This window comes from Furipterus horrens, unplaced genomic scaffold (assembly GCF_987537825.1).
Source record: "Furipterus horrens unplaced genomic scaffold, mFurHor1.1.pri manual_scaffold_10, whole genome shotgun sequence".
Lineage (NCBI taxonomy): Eukaryota > Metazoa > Chordata > Mammalia > Chiroptera > Furipteridae > Furipterus > Furipterus horrens.
Genome location: NW_028327180.1, coordinates 3,990,871 through 4,008,766, shown reverse-complemented (window position 1 = coordinate 4,008,766; position 17,896 = coordinate 3,990,871). Strand labels below are relative to the sequence as shown.

The 17,896-nt window shown below is 47.1% G+C and overlaps 1 protein-coding gene across 1 annotated transcript; it reads right to left on the bottom strand.

The window, feature by feature from the left end:
* Window positions 1–1,747: 1,747 nt before the first annotated feature.
* Window positions 1,748–7,573, bottom strand: LOC149999196 (protocadherin Fat 4-like). The gene is made up of 2 exons (XM_090289024.1): window positions 2,399–7,573; window positions 1,748–1,771 (listed from the first exon to the last, which is right to left on the bottom strand). The coding sequence occupies exons 1-2, from the start codon at window positions 7,571–7,573 to the stop codon at window positions 1,748–1,750; spliced, it is 5,199 nt and encodes a 1,732-aa protein (XP_090145150.1).
* Window positions 7,574–17,896: the final 10,323 nt, after the last annotated feature.

Sequence of the window (17,896 nt, the reverse complement as noted above, 5' to 3'; positions counted from 1 at the left end):
CACTGACCCCGGGCTTGCCCACGGAACGTGGTCAGCCATGACTCCAGCCAGAAACCTGAGCAAGCAACCCAGACGCCTATCAGTGAACACGAATAAAACTTTTTAACGCATTGGAGTAAGTTTGCACTTGGAAACGAACAATTGAAAATTCACCCCTGATAACCAGACATAATGTATAACTTCTTTTTGCAGAATCATGGTAAATTGTTTGGCAGAAGAAAAAAAGTACTTTATTGTATATACTTAAAAGACACAACCAATAATAATATGAAACTCTAGCTTCCAACCACTGCTTTCAATATTCTTTGGGGAAGCACATTTGCTTTTAATTTTAGGAGTGGTTGGACCTTGGGAACTCAAACTTGGTTTACAATTTCAGTACTTCAGTTCACAGATGACACCCTGACAAACAATTTTTTTTAATAAAACAATCATCATAACAACTTATCCTAGAATTTTAAATAAATAGGTTATAGTAAATATGAATAACTTTTCCTATGGGTGTAATTTGAGGTTAGAAAAGTAACAAACATATTATCCCCTATTACTAACAAATTGATTTATAATTACTTTTTAATCCACAGGCCTATTACAGCACTATTTAATAAATTTCATATAAGCCAATCTCTGCATATTCAATGAGTAAATAACAAGACAAAATAAACCTTCCAATGATTTATTCTCCTCCTTCATGTTCTCTAATAAATGGGATACACTGAGCCAACCAAGAGCCACCAATAATATAACCTGTCTTACAGTTTAACCAATTCATTTAAAGTCTGGAATGACTTAATTGCCTGTCTTTAAAAAATATTTCAATCTTCAAACCAATGGAGTCTCTTCATCCAAGCAGTGATTCCAGAGAACAAAAGCAGAGACAGGGAATGTGCTGAAGGGAGGAATACACCAAATCACAATAAAGCTGCCTCAATCAAGGCCTGAGTTAAACCAAACGGCTTAACATATAAGACCTAGGTTGTGATCTTTAAAAAGCTAATTAGGTAAAAGAGGACGGCTGGGTTAGGAGTCCCTTCAGGGCTCTGTATAAATGATAAAACTGAATTCAGCTTTGGCTTATATCTCTAAGAATTATATCTCTTTTAAGAATTATATCTCTAATTATATCTCTCATATCCTCTAGGCCATGAATATGCTGCTCCATCCACTGAACAGACATAGCTAACTATCATGAAAAAAAGTCAGAGGGGATTCAAAAATATAATAATGATAAATGAACATGTTAAATGGAGAAAGCCCCTCACCTCCCCCAAACAGAAAAGAAAGCAAGGAAACAAATACATGAGGCCGGTCTCACAAGCATGTTATGCCTGGGTCACCGCCAAGTATCACAAACCACATTGGATGTGTTCTGTTTTTGGCTGACTGACACCAGAATGTCTTTGGCGGGGGGAGGGAGGGAGGGAGAGAAAGGACTTAGGAAATGGCAGACAAGAGCTTCCAGGGTGCAGCTACGTCGTTTCTGGTTGCCATCAAGACAACCATGGAAGCAGTTCGAGTAAAAGCCAGTCAGCGCCACAGGGAGGGATGTGGTGGAACATGCCCCAGGCGGCCGAGCTTGGACTTCTCCCGGCTTAGGCTGAGAGACACGGACTTCCCACCTGTCAGCAGACAAAACGTGTCCCCGTACCGTGTCCCGAACAACGCAGTCCCGTCTCGGGAAACGGCTTCTGATCTCTGACCGTTCACAGCGCATCACATGTTTTAGGTCAGGAGGGAAGAGCAAGGATTAGACTAAGTCAGAAGACAGAGCCTAAAATGTGAAGGCAGACGAAACCAGGAACCTCCCCAGACTCGCTCCGCAGAGTAAAATTAGTCACCGCCCAGAAAGAAGCTGACAAAGTTGCTGAGGATGACAGAGGGGACACGTGCGGCTGGAAACTGTCAGTCTGTCCTCATGGCCCCTCCCCCTGGGCAGCGAGGCTGTGATGCTGATTTCTACCCCTGCTCTTCATTCTGGAATAAACATGTCTTAGGACTGGGAATCGCCCATTCTCCAGTAGACTTCTTTACTGAGCGGTGTTTAGTTTAGCGCTGGGATTCAGCTTAGATCATTGGATGTGGGTTTGTCTGGTGATTTTTGGTGGGGGGGGGGGGGGCGCTTCTGAAATGGCTATAGATTTCTCCCTAGCCTTATACATGTGACTTCTGTGAGGTGAAATAGCAAGTAAAAAGACATTCATTGTTTTGATTTGACCAGGATTAAAGCTAAATTTTATGTAACTCTGGCGAGTCTTTGTGCCAGAACATTTTCATATACGCCTGTCAGTAAAATCAATCATCAACAATCAAGGTAAATGATTATAGAAAGTAATACAAAAGAGAATGATCTTTTTAAAAAGCATAGCAACAAGTAAGTCGTAAATGACAAAACCATTACCTCTGCTCTCTGTGTTCTGGGGAAAGCTGTGGATTTCTCTATGGCATAAACCTCCACCAGGTAAAGGCAAGCTCCTTGCTCCCGGTCCAGAATGGCTGCGGTCTGGATCACTCCAGTTTGGCGCCCAATAGTAAAGAGACGTCCAACGGTTTTTTCTTCACAACGAACTGAAACGATGTAATACTCCACTGGGGCTTCCGATCCCCGAGGGCTAGCTGCTTCTATTGATATTACATTGGTCCCAATGGGTTCCCCCTCCTTCAAAATAGTTATATATTTGGGTTGAGTGAAAACAGGTCCATCGAGGCCCTGGAGAATGACGGTCAGTTCAGTGGTGGACTTCCTCCTTTCAGGGCCGAGGTCCGTGGCTGAAACGATGAGGTTGTAGATCAGCTGTGAAGGCACCAACGCCGAGGCCACTCTCAGGTCTCCGCTGAAACGGTCCACCACGAAGGTGTCTCTGTCCCCGTTGATGATCTCGTACTCCACCTCTCCGTTGGCACCTTCATCTGGGTCAGCGGCCATGACTGTGGTCAGAACAGAACCAATCACAGCTGCAGGGTCTGCAGCCAGGGCGTTCTGGGATATAAACACTGGCACATTGTCATTGAGGTCTGTAACTAGAATGGTCACGTTTTTCAAAGCACACCGTCTAGTTTCTACAGGCACAGCTTGATCATTGGCTTTCACGGTTAACTCAAAGAGATTAGCAAACTCCCGATCTATTTCAGCATTAGTATAGATAGTGCCTTTGACTTCATCTATGCTGAAGTGGTTGCCCCTTGGCATCTGTTGGATGATCGTATAGGCCAGTTGCCCATTAATGTCTGCATCAGGGTCCTGGGCGGTCACTGAAATGACAGACGTCCCAATGGGAATGTTCTCAACAATAGACTTGAAAATATCCCCAGGAGGAAAGCTGGGAGGGTTGTCATTGAAGTCCCTCACATGTATGACCACTGACATTGTAGACGAACGAGGAGGCCTTCCTTTGTCTTTTGCTGTTATATTTAATTTGTACAAAGACTGTGTTTCAAAGTCCAACTTTTTGGCAAGAAAAATACTCCCGGTGTTGGGGCTAATGCTAAAAGTTCCGTGATTGTTAGTCCCAGTAATGCTGTACTGTACATCAGCATTGTCACCGGAATCTGAATCAGTGGCAGTAACAGAGGACACCAGTTCACCAATTCTCATGTTTTCCAAAACATCAACAAAGAGTGTTGATTTAGGGAAAGATGGGGTATTGTCATTTTCATCTAAAATATCAATATTTAAGGTACAGGTTGAATTGAGGGAGACCGCCCCTGAGTCCACTGCCTGAATCACAAGGGAATAGGCAGGTGTTGCTTCGTAGTCTAATATGCCAAGTAGAGTCACCTGACCAGAGGTGCTATCTATAGCAAACTGTCTTTCTTCATTTCCCTTAATTACAGAATAATGAATAAGTCCATTACTACCTTCATCGACATCAGAGGCAGATACTCTTAAAACCTGCGTCAGGTTGGCTGCCGACTCTGATATGGTAGCTTGGTAAAAGTCTTTCACAAATTTGGGAGCGTTGTCATTCACATCCTTCACGTAAACATGGACGGTGGCCTGATCCTTGAGAGGCTGCGGGAGCCCCTGGTCCGTTGCAGTGACTGTGAAGGTAAACACCGCAGTCCCTCTGCGCCTCATAAGAGACTCCCTGTCAAACTGATGAGTATTTGTAATTTCCCCACTGAGAGCATGCAACTCAAAGTCTGGCTGCACCGTTTCAAAAGAATACCTTACTTCTCCATTTGGCCCAACGTCTTTATCTACAGCACTTACTTTGCCCACAAACGACCCAGCTTTCTGCTCCTCTTCCAAATAAAATGAGTAATTGGTACTGTTAAAAAGAGGTCTGTTATCATTGAAATCCTCTAAAACGACAGTGACATTCACAGTCGCACTAAGGGGCTCCACTGCTCTGTCAGAAGCAACCACCAGTAAAACGTATCTGTCTTGAAGTTCACGGTCCAGTTCACTTTTTATATACAACTGACCATCTGGGAATATGCCAAAAGCGTCCCCTGTATTTCCTCCAGCAATGCGGTATGCGATTTCACCATTTGCTCCCGAATCCTTATCAAAAGCTTGTACTTTAAAGAATCGAGAATTCACAGGTTCTGACTCAGAAAGCGTGACCTCATAAGAGAGCTGGTCAAATACTGGTGGGTTGTCATTGACATCATGGACATAAACTGTTAAGATGACACTAGAGGAGAGCTGGGGAACACCCATGTCAGATGCCAAGATCTCTATCTGGTAGGAACCAGCATGGACATCCAGGGGCCCCAGCAGACTAACGTGACCACTCTTTTCACTGACAGTAAACAGGTTCCTAGGGTTCTGCTTCAGGCTATAGAGTACCATGCCATTCACACCTTCATCGGGGTCCACAGCTTTGGCTTGGAAAATGCTGTGACCTGCCTGCCAATTCTCCACCACATTCACACTCTCTACTGCCTGGAGGAAATGGGGAGAGTTGTCATTCAAATCCTTAACTGTTATGTTCACCACAGTGTCTCCAGTCACTGCGCCCCCACTGGCCACTACCTTCAGCTGATAAAAGGACTGCTCTTCTCTGTCAATCACACTGGCTGTGGTCAGCTGCCCAGTGACCTGGTTGATAGCAAACATACCTTTCTGATCCCCAGTAGTAATGAGATAACTGATGTTGGAATTGAGATCCATGCTGGATGCAGACACACTACCCACGTGATATCCCACAGCCACATTCTCAAAGACCACGAAGCTGTAGGCAGCCTGGCTGAACACAGGCGGGTTGTCTTGAGTGTCCAGTACAGTGATGGTCACTATCGCCTGGTTGGGAGACTGTAAATTGCCACCGTCAGTAGCCACTATTTGCAACTGGTAAGCTGTTTTTTCTTCTCTGTCTAGGGCCATTCTGGTAGAAATAACCCCACTCTGCGTGTTGACCTGAAATCGAGACCTGTCCCCAGCTGAAATGCTATATTTGACAGTTCCATTACGGCCCAAGTCAGGGTCAGTGGCAGACACAGTGGTGATGTAGCTACCTCCGGGCTCATTCTCCTGAATATGGGCAAAGTATTGGACTGGGTAGAACACAGGACTATTGTCATTCACATCCAGGAGGCTCACATTAACGCGAGCCACTGAGGACTGGGGAGGGGAGCCCAGGTCTGTGGCCAGAACCAACAGGGAGTAGAAGGCTTGCTCCTCTCTGTCCAGGGAGGAGATAGTACTCAACCTCCCAGACACGGGATCCAGACGGAAAGACCTCTGGTCAGTCTCAGCCTCTTGAAGGGAGAAGCGCACTGTCCCATTGTCACCCAGGTCCCCATCAGTTGCTCCGAGCACTAGCAGCTCTGTCCCTATTGGCGTGTTCTCAACCACAGACACGTCATACCCTTCTGGCTGGCTAAACACTGGCTTTTCATCATTCACATCCAGGAGAGTTACTACAAGCTGGGCGTAGGAGACCTTGGGGTGAACGCCCTGATCCCGAGCACTGATATTCAACACAATCTGGGAAGCCAGTTCACGGTCCAAGCCCCCAGCAGCCCCAGTGGTCACCAAGCCGCTATGTTCACTGATATGGAACCAACCTAAGCCATTGCCAGAGACGATGCTGTAACGCAGATTAGCATTGAGACCAGAGTCGCCATCTGTGGCAGACACTCCACTCACGTAGCTTCCCGGGGGCGCCTCCTCGCTCAGGTTCACTCTGTACACCTGCTGTGCAAAGACAGGAGGGTGGTCATTGATGTCATTGACAAAGATCACCAGGCTCGCCACGGAGGAGCGCGCCCGGCCCGCCGCGGCAGGGGGCGCCCCGTAGTTATCCGACACGGACACTGTCAGGTTGTAAGAAGGGATGCGCTCGCGGTCCAGGGCGCTGGCCACTTTGATGAGGCTCAGGTTCGGCACTTTGCTGCTCTGCACCTCAAAGTGGCGCTGCTCGTTGCCCGCGAGGATCTGCACCGAGATGTTCCCGTTGGCCGCGGGGGAGTCCGCGTCCGTCACGGTGAGCAGAGCCACCACCGTGCCCACCTGCGCGTTCTCGTCCACCGAGGCGTAGCGCGAGGTGGCAGGGAAGTAGCGGAACTTCACCACCGGGTCATTGTCGTTAACGTCCAGCAGCTGGATCAGCGCCTCGGCGCGCCCGGTGAGCGAAGGCACCCCTCGGTCCAGGGCCTGCACCGTCAGCGAGTACTGGCGCCGGGCCTCAAAGTCCAGGGGCTCCCGCACCGTGATGAGCCCCGTCTCGGGGTCCACCTGGAAGGGGGTCCCCTCGTCCTGCAGCCGATAGCGGATGTCCGCGTTGGTGCCCTCGTCCGCGTCCGCCGCCGCCACCTGGAGGACGCTGGAGCCCACGGCCGCGTCCTCGGGCACCCCGGCCTGATAGAGGGAGCTGCCGAACACCGGGGGGTTGTCGTTAATGTCCTGCACGGTCACGTTTACCTGCAGGTAGCCCCGCCGCTTGGGCTCGCCCTTGTCCTCTACTTCCACCAGCAGCTGGTAGTGCGGCGTCGCCTCTCGGTCCAGCCCGCCCTTGGACACCAGGTGCAGGAAGGCGCCCTCGCCGCTCGGGTTCACGGTGATGTCCAGGCTGAAGCGCCCCTCCTCGTTGCCCTGGACGATGCGGTAGGAGCGGTGGTCCACGCCGTTGGAGCCGATGTCCGCGTCGGTGGCCGTGTCCAGGATGACCTGGCGCCCGCTGCTGCTGTCCTCCTTGAAGGTGACCACGATGGAGGGGTCCGGGAAGACGGGGGCGTTGTCGTTCAGGTCCCACACCAGCACGCGCACCTCGGTGGGGTAGGTGGGCGAGCTGGAAAGGACCACCAGGTTGATCACGTCGCTGGGCAGGCTCTCGCGGTCGATGGTGGCCGTGGTGTACAGCGTCCCGGTGCTGCTGTTGATGGCAAACAGGGCGTGGCTTTCGCTGAGCCGGTAGGTGAAGCCGGGGCGCGTCTGGATGGTGCCCACCAGCGTGCCGGGGGGCTGCTCCTCCAGCACTTGGAACACCTGGCGCTGCTCGGCGCCGCCGACGCGGGCCGGCCCCGGGAGCAGGGTCAGCAGCCCGAAGACGCGCAGGAGCTGCAGCGCCGAGGGGGCGGGCGGCGGGAGCCACGCGCGGCCAGGAGCCCGGCCTGCGGCCAAGTCCATGGTCCCGGCTCCCTGGAACGGTGTGGTCGGCAGAAGGAAGAGGCGAGGCAGAAAGGATGCAACGACCGGGACCCAGTGCCCCGGCAAACGCAGCCGACAGCTTGGGGAGCTCCGCTATTTTAAAGACCCTCCAGCCCAGCAGAAGCAGCGAGTCGCCTCAGCGGAAGGCTCCGACCAGGTAGCCATTTGGACACGGTGTGCCCGAGGGAAGGGGACGGGAGGCGGCCGGGCATTCCGCGGGGCGCTCCTGGGCGCCGACGAGTTCCAGAAAAGTTTCTCGAGCCTCCAGGATCTCCCCTGCGCGTTGGTTTTGAGTCCGGAGAGGCTGAGCGTGTCCGCCCGGGGCGCAGAGAGCCGGGAGCCGGGGCCTGAGTTTAAGGGGCAGGCGCAATCCTTGCAAACGCTCTCCAGAAACTTTGGAGCTCGCCCGCGGCCAAGACACTGAGCAGCGCTGGGCGGCCGCGCGCGGGGAGGGGCGGCGGGGAGCCAGGGGGTGCGCGGACTCCCTCCCTACAGGCTGGAGCCCAGGGGGCTCCTGGAGTCCCCACGCGTCAGGCGCAGGCTGCGACTCCCCCGCGCGGGGCTGCACCCGGGGCTGCGCGCCCAGGCGGCGGCGGGGGCGGCGGCGCGCGGACTGCGCTCCCGGCGCGGGCGCTAGGGCTCCGGAGCCCGCGAGCGGTCCGCCGCGTCCTCCCGCTCCGGCAGCCGCCGCCGCCGCCCCTGCGTCGGGCACAGGCAACGTCCAGCGCTCCTCGGCATGTTTTTATTTCACTCCGGCCGGGGGGCGCCTGCCAACCCGTTATTTGTACATCCACGGCGAGCGGAGGGGCCCCGTTCTTCTCGGCCTCGCGGGGCGCGGGCGGCAGCGGCGCAGGGTCCCGCGTCCCCGCCCCTCGGCATGCCGGGGGCACCGAGCCCGCTCGGGCGCGCCTCGCCCCTGCCCCGGGGATCTCTGCCGCTAAGGTCCCGGGCCGGTTTCACTTTGTAATCCGCACGGCTTTGGGGCGGGGGGCGCCTGGTTCCCTCTCTCCCGCGCCGTCGGCGGGGCAGGCGGGGACGCCGGCGCCGGGCGGAGGGGGCGCCCGCAGCAGCTCGGCACGGCGCCTGTCAGCGCTCCGCGGCTCGCCCGCCGGACTGGAGGTTGTGCGGCGACGCAGCCGGAGCTCGGGAAGCCCTCTCGGCGCCCGAGGGTCCTCACTGTCCCCGCCCCCTGCCCGCCGCACGCGCGCGCGCACACGCTCCGCGCGCCGCCGCCGAAGCCCCAACAGAGGGGCGGGCCGAGCGCGCCGCGAGCAGGACTCCGAAACTTTGCGCGCAGCTCCCTGAGCCGCGCTGGGCTCCGCGGCCCGCCCGCCGCCCCCACCCGCGGCCCGCCCCTCGAGGCCCGCCTGCGCCCAGCCCATTGGGCCCGGTGCTAGCCCCGCCCTCGAGCCCGGCCTCCGCGGTCTCCGATTGGCTGCTAACGATGCTCATTACTCCCGCGGCCTCGGGGGGGACTGTGGGCGGTCGGGGGGGAGCCGGGAGGGGGGTCGTAGAGCCCCGCGAGTCGGAGGCGCTGAAAAGGGGGTGATTCTTTTTTTTTTTTTTTCCCCTTTTTGGTCCAATCTTGGCCGGCGTCGGAGCAATAACAGCAAAAAGCTGCCGCAGAATCGATGGGGGTTAGGTCGGGTGTGCAGATGAATCGCTTTAGTGCGGGGCCCTGGGGAAGAGCGTGCGGTTGCTGCGCTGCTAATAACTCAGGGGCGAGGGGGTCGCGAGAGCGCAAAGGAGGCGGAGGGCGAGGGTCTGCTCCGGCGGGGAGGGAGGATTAAGCAAAGCCTGTCTGGGAACGCACAGCGCCGATCGGCGTTAACCGTTTCCTGCCCCTTCTTCGGCGGACCCGCCGGAACCCCAGCCGACCCCTCCCCGCTCCCCCTCGGTCTGCGGAGCGTGCCCCCCACACTCCCGCGCTGGCTCGACCCTGGACCTGCACCCGCCTCCCAGGCGACTCGGGCCGCCGCGGCCGGGGTGCCCTCCGCACGCTGGACTTCCTATAGGAACAGCCGGGGCCGCTCGGTGTTTGTTTTGTTCCCCTGCCCAGATGGAGCCCAGGTGCCAGGAGCCAAACCCGAGAGTTTCAACAATAACAATGGTGGCCCCTGGGAAGGACGGAGCTCTTTTCCTGCTGCAAAGTTTGGAATTTTGATCTCGGTTGGAGTGTTTCCCCCTGACGTTTTATAGCCAAAGGAATACTGACGACTTGTTGTAGGTCTTATTGGGGGGGGGGGGAGGATAAATATGAAAAAATAAATAGAACGTAGTTTAAATTTGAAAAATGCTCACGGGTCCTGTACTGCACTCGCATGAACTCCCCTGCCATGTCCTGTGGCTAATTTTTGCGGTGGCATGCCTCGCTTCTATACAAGAAAAAAATAATTGACTAGAAATCGGGTCAGTATTCCTTTCCCTTTAAGGGAAACCGGTTCGAAAATCAGAACTTAAACCAAGCCATGCAAATACGGTATAGGGCATCTGTCATGCATTTCTGCCACAGTGACCCCCTCCAAATTTAAAACTTTCTGAGCCCGAGGAAGGTTCAGCCACGAGGCAATGCTGCCCTCTGCTGTTGCGTCCGTCTTACGTCTTTGGTCACCCGGTTCCTTGTTTAAAATTAAATGCAAAGACCAGAAGGATCAGATTACAAGGCTAATTCCTCCTTGCCTGGGGATAGTGGCAAAGAAAAAAAGATCTTTAGGAATCTCCTAGTGACTTTATTTAAGGTTAAAAAAAAAAAAAAAGCAATAGAGCAGACAGCAAATGCAAGTCCTCTGACGCAGGCAGCCTGTGACCCAAAGCATCTCCGGGAACCAGAATACTAAAAATGCTGTCGTCGGTTCCTTTGTCTCCGTGAGCCCGTTCGCTTCTGCATATTCCTCTCCTGTCTGTACAGACATAATGGCACATACAGTATAAACAATGAGTGAGGTGGAAACACACAAGAAAGTTAAATTTCACCATTCCTGTATTTTTCAGACATGAAAACTTTTTAAAGCATAGGAAGCTGTTTTTCAAAAGGGGTGGGGTGGGGGGCATCTTGAAGCCTTTTATCAGAACTTCCCCTGCCCAAAGTTACCATCTTAATACCATGATTTTGGAGCAATTTAGCAAACAGAGGTTTTTAGGTTACCATAGAACCAGTTTTTGTATCTTTTTTAAACCATGGCTATGAGGTGTGATTTTGAAAGAATATGAGAGGTCTTTTGTTTGTTGTGGTTCGCTGATGCTCACAATCCACTCATTCAAGGAGGAGGAGGAAGAAAGAGGACATGTAGATACTTGTAGGAAAGCAGTGCTCGGGAGGCAGCCTGTGGGGTGCCTTCAAGTTTGGTAGCAATAGTGTTATATTTGCATCATTTATGAGTAGGTGCAATTTGGGGCAACCGGTGAAAATCATTCATTGTGTGAAATGGGGAGTGTCCCTTCTGTGTAATTTATAGTTTACTTATTTAAAAAAATAAGATATGGCAAAACTAAGTAATGCAGAAAATCTGTATATGTTCAGTACATAAAATAACTTGAACAATTCTGAATGAGGATTATCAAAAATGATTTAGATCATGGTAGTTATTTGACTAAATGGAAGCTTTCCATGATAACTACTATAAAGTAACACATTCACTTCTAGGTAAAACCTGAAGTTGCAATGTATGTATTCTAGGCACCTAATTTAAAGTAAACTGTAGAGAATGGTTTTAATGAAAGGTAAGAAACAAGGTTTTTATTTTATTCTATTTTTCTCTATCGGGTTTCAAAAATTATGGCAATATAATGCATGATAAAAAGTAAGGATGCTCCTGTTAATAATATTTTTTTTAATTTAAGTAAGGATGCACCCCCAAAAGGTAAAAGGGAAGAAAATAAAGACATATAGAGATTGTATGCACAAATAAACGAGGTTTAGCTTATTTTCGCTCTTCTACCAAAAGCTTAATTATTTTAAGAAAGGGATTACTTAGTGAAAGCTTTCACTGAACATGAAATTAGATGCTTCTAAGAGAGCAGATATTCTAATACACTGTACGGGAAATTATATTTTTGTGTCCAGGCATGAAAGAAACTAGAGAATATAGTTCCTTTGAACTTTAGGGAATACATACATAAAAACAAATAGCTTTTAGAACAATTTGTCCCCCCGATCTGCACACAGATGCCATCATTACTTCATTAAATGTCCACAATTATGACTTTTTCATGTTTGGGACCCCAGCTGAAGACGCTCAGGCTCATCATACCCACGCCATTCACCTGTGCTCGCTGTTCTTCACGCTCATCACGGGCCCGAGAAGCCTACGTTCCAACAAGGGAGGGCTCCTCTTCCACACTTTCTGTGTCAGCTCTCCGATCGTTTAAGAAAATATTGGAAAATTAAGTAATCGTAGTGGTTTTTTAGTAGTAATAATAGCCTGGCATATTACCAGCATAGGAAATCTATCTCCATTATTTCTTTTAATATTTTCCTCTTTCCAATTTTTTTCTCCTTTGGGAAATCTTATTATTTTGTACTGATTTATCCATAAGCCGGGTTGATAGTTTTTCTTGATGTCTTCTGGGAAATTCCACAATGTGATATTCCAATGGACTCATTTATTTTTCAGGTATATCCAGTCTACCACTGATTAAATTTTTATTCTCTTTATATCAACTCATTTTTTCATAATGTTTCTATTTCGTTTTTAAATGAATTTTAACTCTTGTTTTCCATTGACAATATCTATCCATCAATCATCTCTCTATGAGTAACACACATTTTAGGTTCTTGTTCCAGTTATTAGCATTCCCTTCTTACTATAAGTTGGCTGTGTTGCCCAGCTCGTTTTGCTGGGAGGGAGGGGTATTGTTTTCCTTCTGGGTTTCGCTATTTGGGCTTATGAGCCCTTGCTCTGGTCGGTGTCAGCTGCCCGGTCATGTGTGCTGAGGAGGGATCTTTAAAGACCAGGCCCGGTCTGTGAGTTGAGAGCAGGGCTTGGCAAAATTTTTCTCTAAAAAACAAAATAGTACATAGTTTAGGTTTTTAGGGACACACAGTCTCTGTCACACTACTACTTAACCTCGCCCTTGTAATGCAGCCACAGCTTTGGAGAATATGGAGATCATTGGGTAGGAATGGCTGTGTTCCAATAAAACTTTATTTACAAAAACAGAAAGCAGGTCCCATTTGGCCTACAAGCTGTCATTTATTTGCTGGCCTCTGTTTTAGAGAATAGGAGATAAGCCTTGTACTGAAAACCCTACCCGATCAGCCACTGATGATCATTTCCATTTGTGATGTTTTACATATATTTATTTACATATATGTATATATAGTTAATAAAGTAGATATTTTGAATATAATTCAAAGTTTCTATGTTTTACATCAGTTGCATTTTTTTCTTTTTTCCTTTTGACCTCTTGTAAATCTTACATTTTAAACCGTGCAGGGTAGTGATTGGGAAGTAACAGTCTCCCTAAATTGTGGTCCACAGCCCGGGGGCTTTTAGAGTAGGGTGGGACCTTCAGCGCCTAAGGGCAACTGGTGAGTCTGCTGGTTTCCTGAGGACCCTGAGCTCTTGGAAGAGGCTGTCAATTTCTGCAGAAAATCGGGCAATAATGGCTGCAGGACAACACAGGCTAAAGACAGAAGCTGTTTGTTTTCCTAAATCATCTCCTTTCATATCCATATCTCCTTGAGATATACATGTGTGTGTATAGAAGGTCATATATATATCATCTTTTTCTGGCCAGTGTTCAATTTCCAAAGGTTATGTGGAAACGCTAGTGTATGTAAATAAATCGGAAAGTATAAGATGGAAACTAAAATCCTATTTTTTAACATCACACTTACGGGAGAAACAAAATAAAGGTTTAGGGTTGCAGCCCTTCACAACATAGTGCATGTGAGTACGCGGGCAAACCCACTGGAATGGAAATTGCTTATACTAAATGTGAGGCTAGGTTTCTGGATATTGAGGCATTTGCCACAAACTAGTAATTACCTACCATAATTCGGAGAAATTGCTCAGTCCAACAACTGTTTGTGACAATCCACCCTTTTGTGGAAATCTATAATATGTGAATAGTGGCTCATATTTTAATCTTCATTAGGTATAAAGATCCAATTTATCTCAAGCTAAAAATATATCAATATTTAACATTAAAATGAAATTGACATTGAATTTCATGCTAGAATATAAAGAGAATAAAGAAAATAGATATTTAATTTATATGTAATATATATGTCTGTCATGTCAGAGAAGTATTAAGTAGAACGACATGATATTCAGGCCAGGTTTACTCCTTTTAACACATGAAAAATTGTGAAAACACAAAACATTCTGAAGTGTAACTTTTGTCACCTATATCCCGTGGAGAATTAAGAGAATCCTACCAGAGGGTCTATTCTAAAAACACAAATAACCTTGACCCATAGCTAATATTTTATTATATTTTCTATTTTAAATGTACTTGAGATAATGAAGCATAGGCTACTTTAAGACTACTTGATATTTTATTGTTTAATGAGAACTCTCTTGCCAATATAATAATTTTATATAAATATTTTATTAGCTGAATATTTTATCATATGAACTGGTCAAAAATTTTTAATTGTTCCTTTAACGTTGATATCCAGGGATTTTCTAGGTTATATCGCTATGAAAATGTATGCTTCTATTATCATCACTCCTTCATCCAACAAAGTTTATTGGGAAGTAACTATGTGTCTGTTACTAGAAAAGCTACAGAAGACACAGTAGTGAGTAAAAGCTGCCAAAATTTTCAAAAAAGGATTTTAACTTTCAAAGATTCTTATCACCTATTGCCAAGTTGCTTCCCAGAAATGATATCCCAATTAATAATCAAAACCAAAGTATCTCCTTCCAGCAAAGCAAAGAAACAGAGATATTTGAATACAGCAGGACTTAAATGCTGGCACATTTAAGGAAGATGAAAAGGGTTTACAATAGCTAAGTGCTGGAAACAGCCTAGGTGCCCGTCTGTGGATGAGTGGATCAAAAAACTGTGGTACATCTACACAATGGAATACTATGTAGCAGAAAGAAAGAAGGAACTCCTGCCATTTGCGACAACATGGATGGAACTAGAGAGAATTATGCTTAGTGAAATAAGCCAGGCAAAGAAAGCAAAATACCATATGATATCACCCAATACAGGAAACTAAAGAACAGCACAAACAAACGAACTAAATAGGCAAAGACTAGAATAGCAGTCAATAGGGGGAGGGGGAGGGAGAGAAGGGGGATAAGTAAGGGAAGGGATTAGTCAAGGAACGTATATGAATGACTCATGGACAACGGGGGGGGGATATGATTGTGGGAGGAGGGATGGGCTGGGAGGGGGGAGCAATGGGGGAAAAATGGGACAACTGTAATTGAATAACAAAAAATAAAATTAAAAAAAAAAGAAAAGGGTGTCTTCTTTTAACATGAATTTCTATTATATTTTCATATATTAGCTATTTGTTTTGCTTTAAAAAAAAAGGCGTTCATGTTTGTTGCCAACGTAACCAATTGAGGACTCAGATAGTGTTTTTGGTTGTTGCTGCTGCTGTTGTTAAGTTTATTTGTTTTCCTCTATAAACACCTATTTTTCTTTTAAATTTGTAATTTCTTTCTTTTATCCAGCAACTAAATAAGTATCCATAAAACTTGAATTCTAGTTTCTTCATTCTGTTCTCCCGCCGACTTCTTCATGTTAATCGTATGTACTGATTCGCACGCGGCCGCAGGGGCGGGGAGAATAAGTAACTGGTCTTCTCTGCGTTGAGCGTGATGGCCGGAATTCAGCGTGTGGTCAGCAACTGTCTGCTCAGTCCATCCCACTTACAAGGCCTAGCATTTTTTAAAAATCAAAGCAATAATAATTGGGTTGAATGATGGTCTAAAAATGTGCTTATCTAAAATGCGGTAAAGGGTAGGATTCACACGTGATTTCGGGGGGACTCAGAATATTGAACAGTAGACAAATAAACATTTAAATACTTCAGCAAACAAACCCTATGATGGGTACTGTTATCTTGATCTTCACTTTCCATCCAAACCTTCCAGCCTGCCTCTAGTGTGTATACTTCTAGAGGCTGTTCTTCAGACTCTCTTCTTCCTGTAGTTACATGTGCACACATGGAATTTGTTATGCAAACATACACAGAGGGTGTCTTCGTTTTACTCTCACTTTTCCTCTGCCAGCCAGCACAGCCATGGATGCCTGTCCACAAGGGCATGTGTGTTGTGAAGCACCAGGTATATGTATCATCTGTAGCTGGAGCAAATTCCTGACTCTCGGATCACAGTCACATTGATGTATTGGTGAAGTTACTTCTTCCAATGGTGGCCTCTTATTTTCCCATCGTGCCAACCGTTACAAAAGTCACAGTGCCTGTGGAGGGGCACTTCTGTTTCTATCACTGTCCTGATAACTCTGAAGGCACCTAAATGCCTTTCTTGAAATAGCTGCACTGCCTGCTAGTTTTTGCAGCTGGACCTTGACTGATACAATCACAAGTGATAAAAATTATTCTATTCCATTTATCTTTCAGGTAAAGAAGAAATCCTTTGGTTGGCAACAGAATACTTACCTCTAATTTAACATCTGTATCTTCCTTTTGAATAGAGTCGTCGGCAGCCATCCGTCTCGAGAGACGATGGTGTAGCTTCTTAAGAGTCTATCTGCACCGCCGAGAATGGTTGTGCAGTCCGACTCGGGAGTGACACGGTATCTGTCTCCTCCCGTGTTGAATCGACATCTTGCGATGACTCTGGAGTGTCCTCTCCAGTGAAGCTGAAGCTACAGAGCCTCGAGAGACGATGGTGTAGCTTCTTAAGAGTCTATCTGCACCGCCGAGAATGGCTGTGCAGTCCGACTCGGGAGTGACACGGTATCTGTCTCCTCCCGTGTTGAATCGACATCTTGCGATGACGCTGGAGTGTCCTCTCCAGTGAAGCTGAAGCTACAGAGCCTTGAGAGACGATGGTGTAGCTTCTTAAGAGTCTATCTGCACCGCCGAGAATGGCTGTGCAGTCCGACTCGGGAGTGACACGGTATCTGTCTCCTCCCGTGTTGAATCGACAAGTGAATAGTCATATACAGTCATATATGACAAGCATAATTTATCAAAATTTGATTAACAAAATACTGTTTAAACACAAATAGATTCTCTTTAATAAAGAAGATTAAAGTCTAATATGAGTCAGAAGTAGTGAACACAATACACATTGGAATAAAGAAAAAGCTCAGACCTTGGCATATGTTAGAAGACAAAGGACAAATACCAGAGGACCTCAGTAGTCCTTACCGTCTTGATATGTTACAATACTCGAGGCCCTTATTAAAAGAAGGAGAGCATTATCTGTACTATTTAGTTGGAATATTCCAGATGTCTCTAGTCTTTATAAATATATCACAACATCTTAATTCTTTGTTTATTTCAATTGCTCCTTAGTCATGTCTCTTTTTCATTCCATTCTTAATCACTGAGTCTGTGATTAAAAATGGCAAACATGTGTTTTGAGAAGAAACTAAGCTATGATTTTGGTTGTGGGCAGTAATTCTGGAGCGGCAGGATATATTAACCCCTTCTTTACACCCTACTCATGGACTCAGAACAAGGCACACGGAGATGGTAAACACAAAATAAGCGAACAAAGCGTAGGAAAATAAACGGCTCTTCAGTTCACATACTTGTGTACAGTTGTACTAAGGAGATGCTTCTGGAGACACAAACTAGTAAAAAGTGACAGTTTTATTATTTAAAAACAATGTTAATCTAAAATAATATAGGCAACATAGCTAGGATATCATTGTGGTTAAGATTCTTAATTTTTGCTCTTAAATAACGATCAGTTTTAGAATCTGACAATCAGTGAATCCAATCTAGACTCTGCATTTTACTCAACTGTAGATGGGTCAAGTGTAAGTCATTTCAGCCTCCCATGATTGAGTTCTTCGTCTGTAAACAGGAGAGAAGTCAGATCATATGGTAACCGTGAACTGATGACCATCTGTCAGTGTATGAGATGTACTTGTTCATGAAAATGCTTCAGAAAAAAATTAAATACTGATCGTTAATTGTACCTATACTGGGAAAGACTTGGGAATATAATTTCAATTTTTACAGAAGAAGAACAGTTTTATTTATTGAAATACAGCACTGAATAGTTACATACATAGAATTTCAAAATTTATAGTAAATTTCTACAAACCTTGGAGCAAAAGAAGAAAAATAATATAATATAAATATATTGAAAAATTGATATGTAAAATCAAATACCATAATATGATGTGTGAAAGGAA

Coding starts and splice junctions, on each gene's coding strand:
- LOC149999196 (XM_090289024.1), bottom strand. CDS start 7,573: ATGGACTTGGCCGCAGGCCGGGCTCCTGGCCGCGCGTGGCTCCCGCCG. Junction 1,772..2,398: donor CCAGAACACAGAGAGCAGAG/GTAATGGTTTTG, acceptor TTCACATTTTAG/GCTCTGTCTTCTGACTTAGT.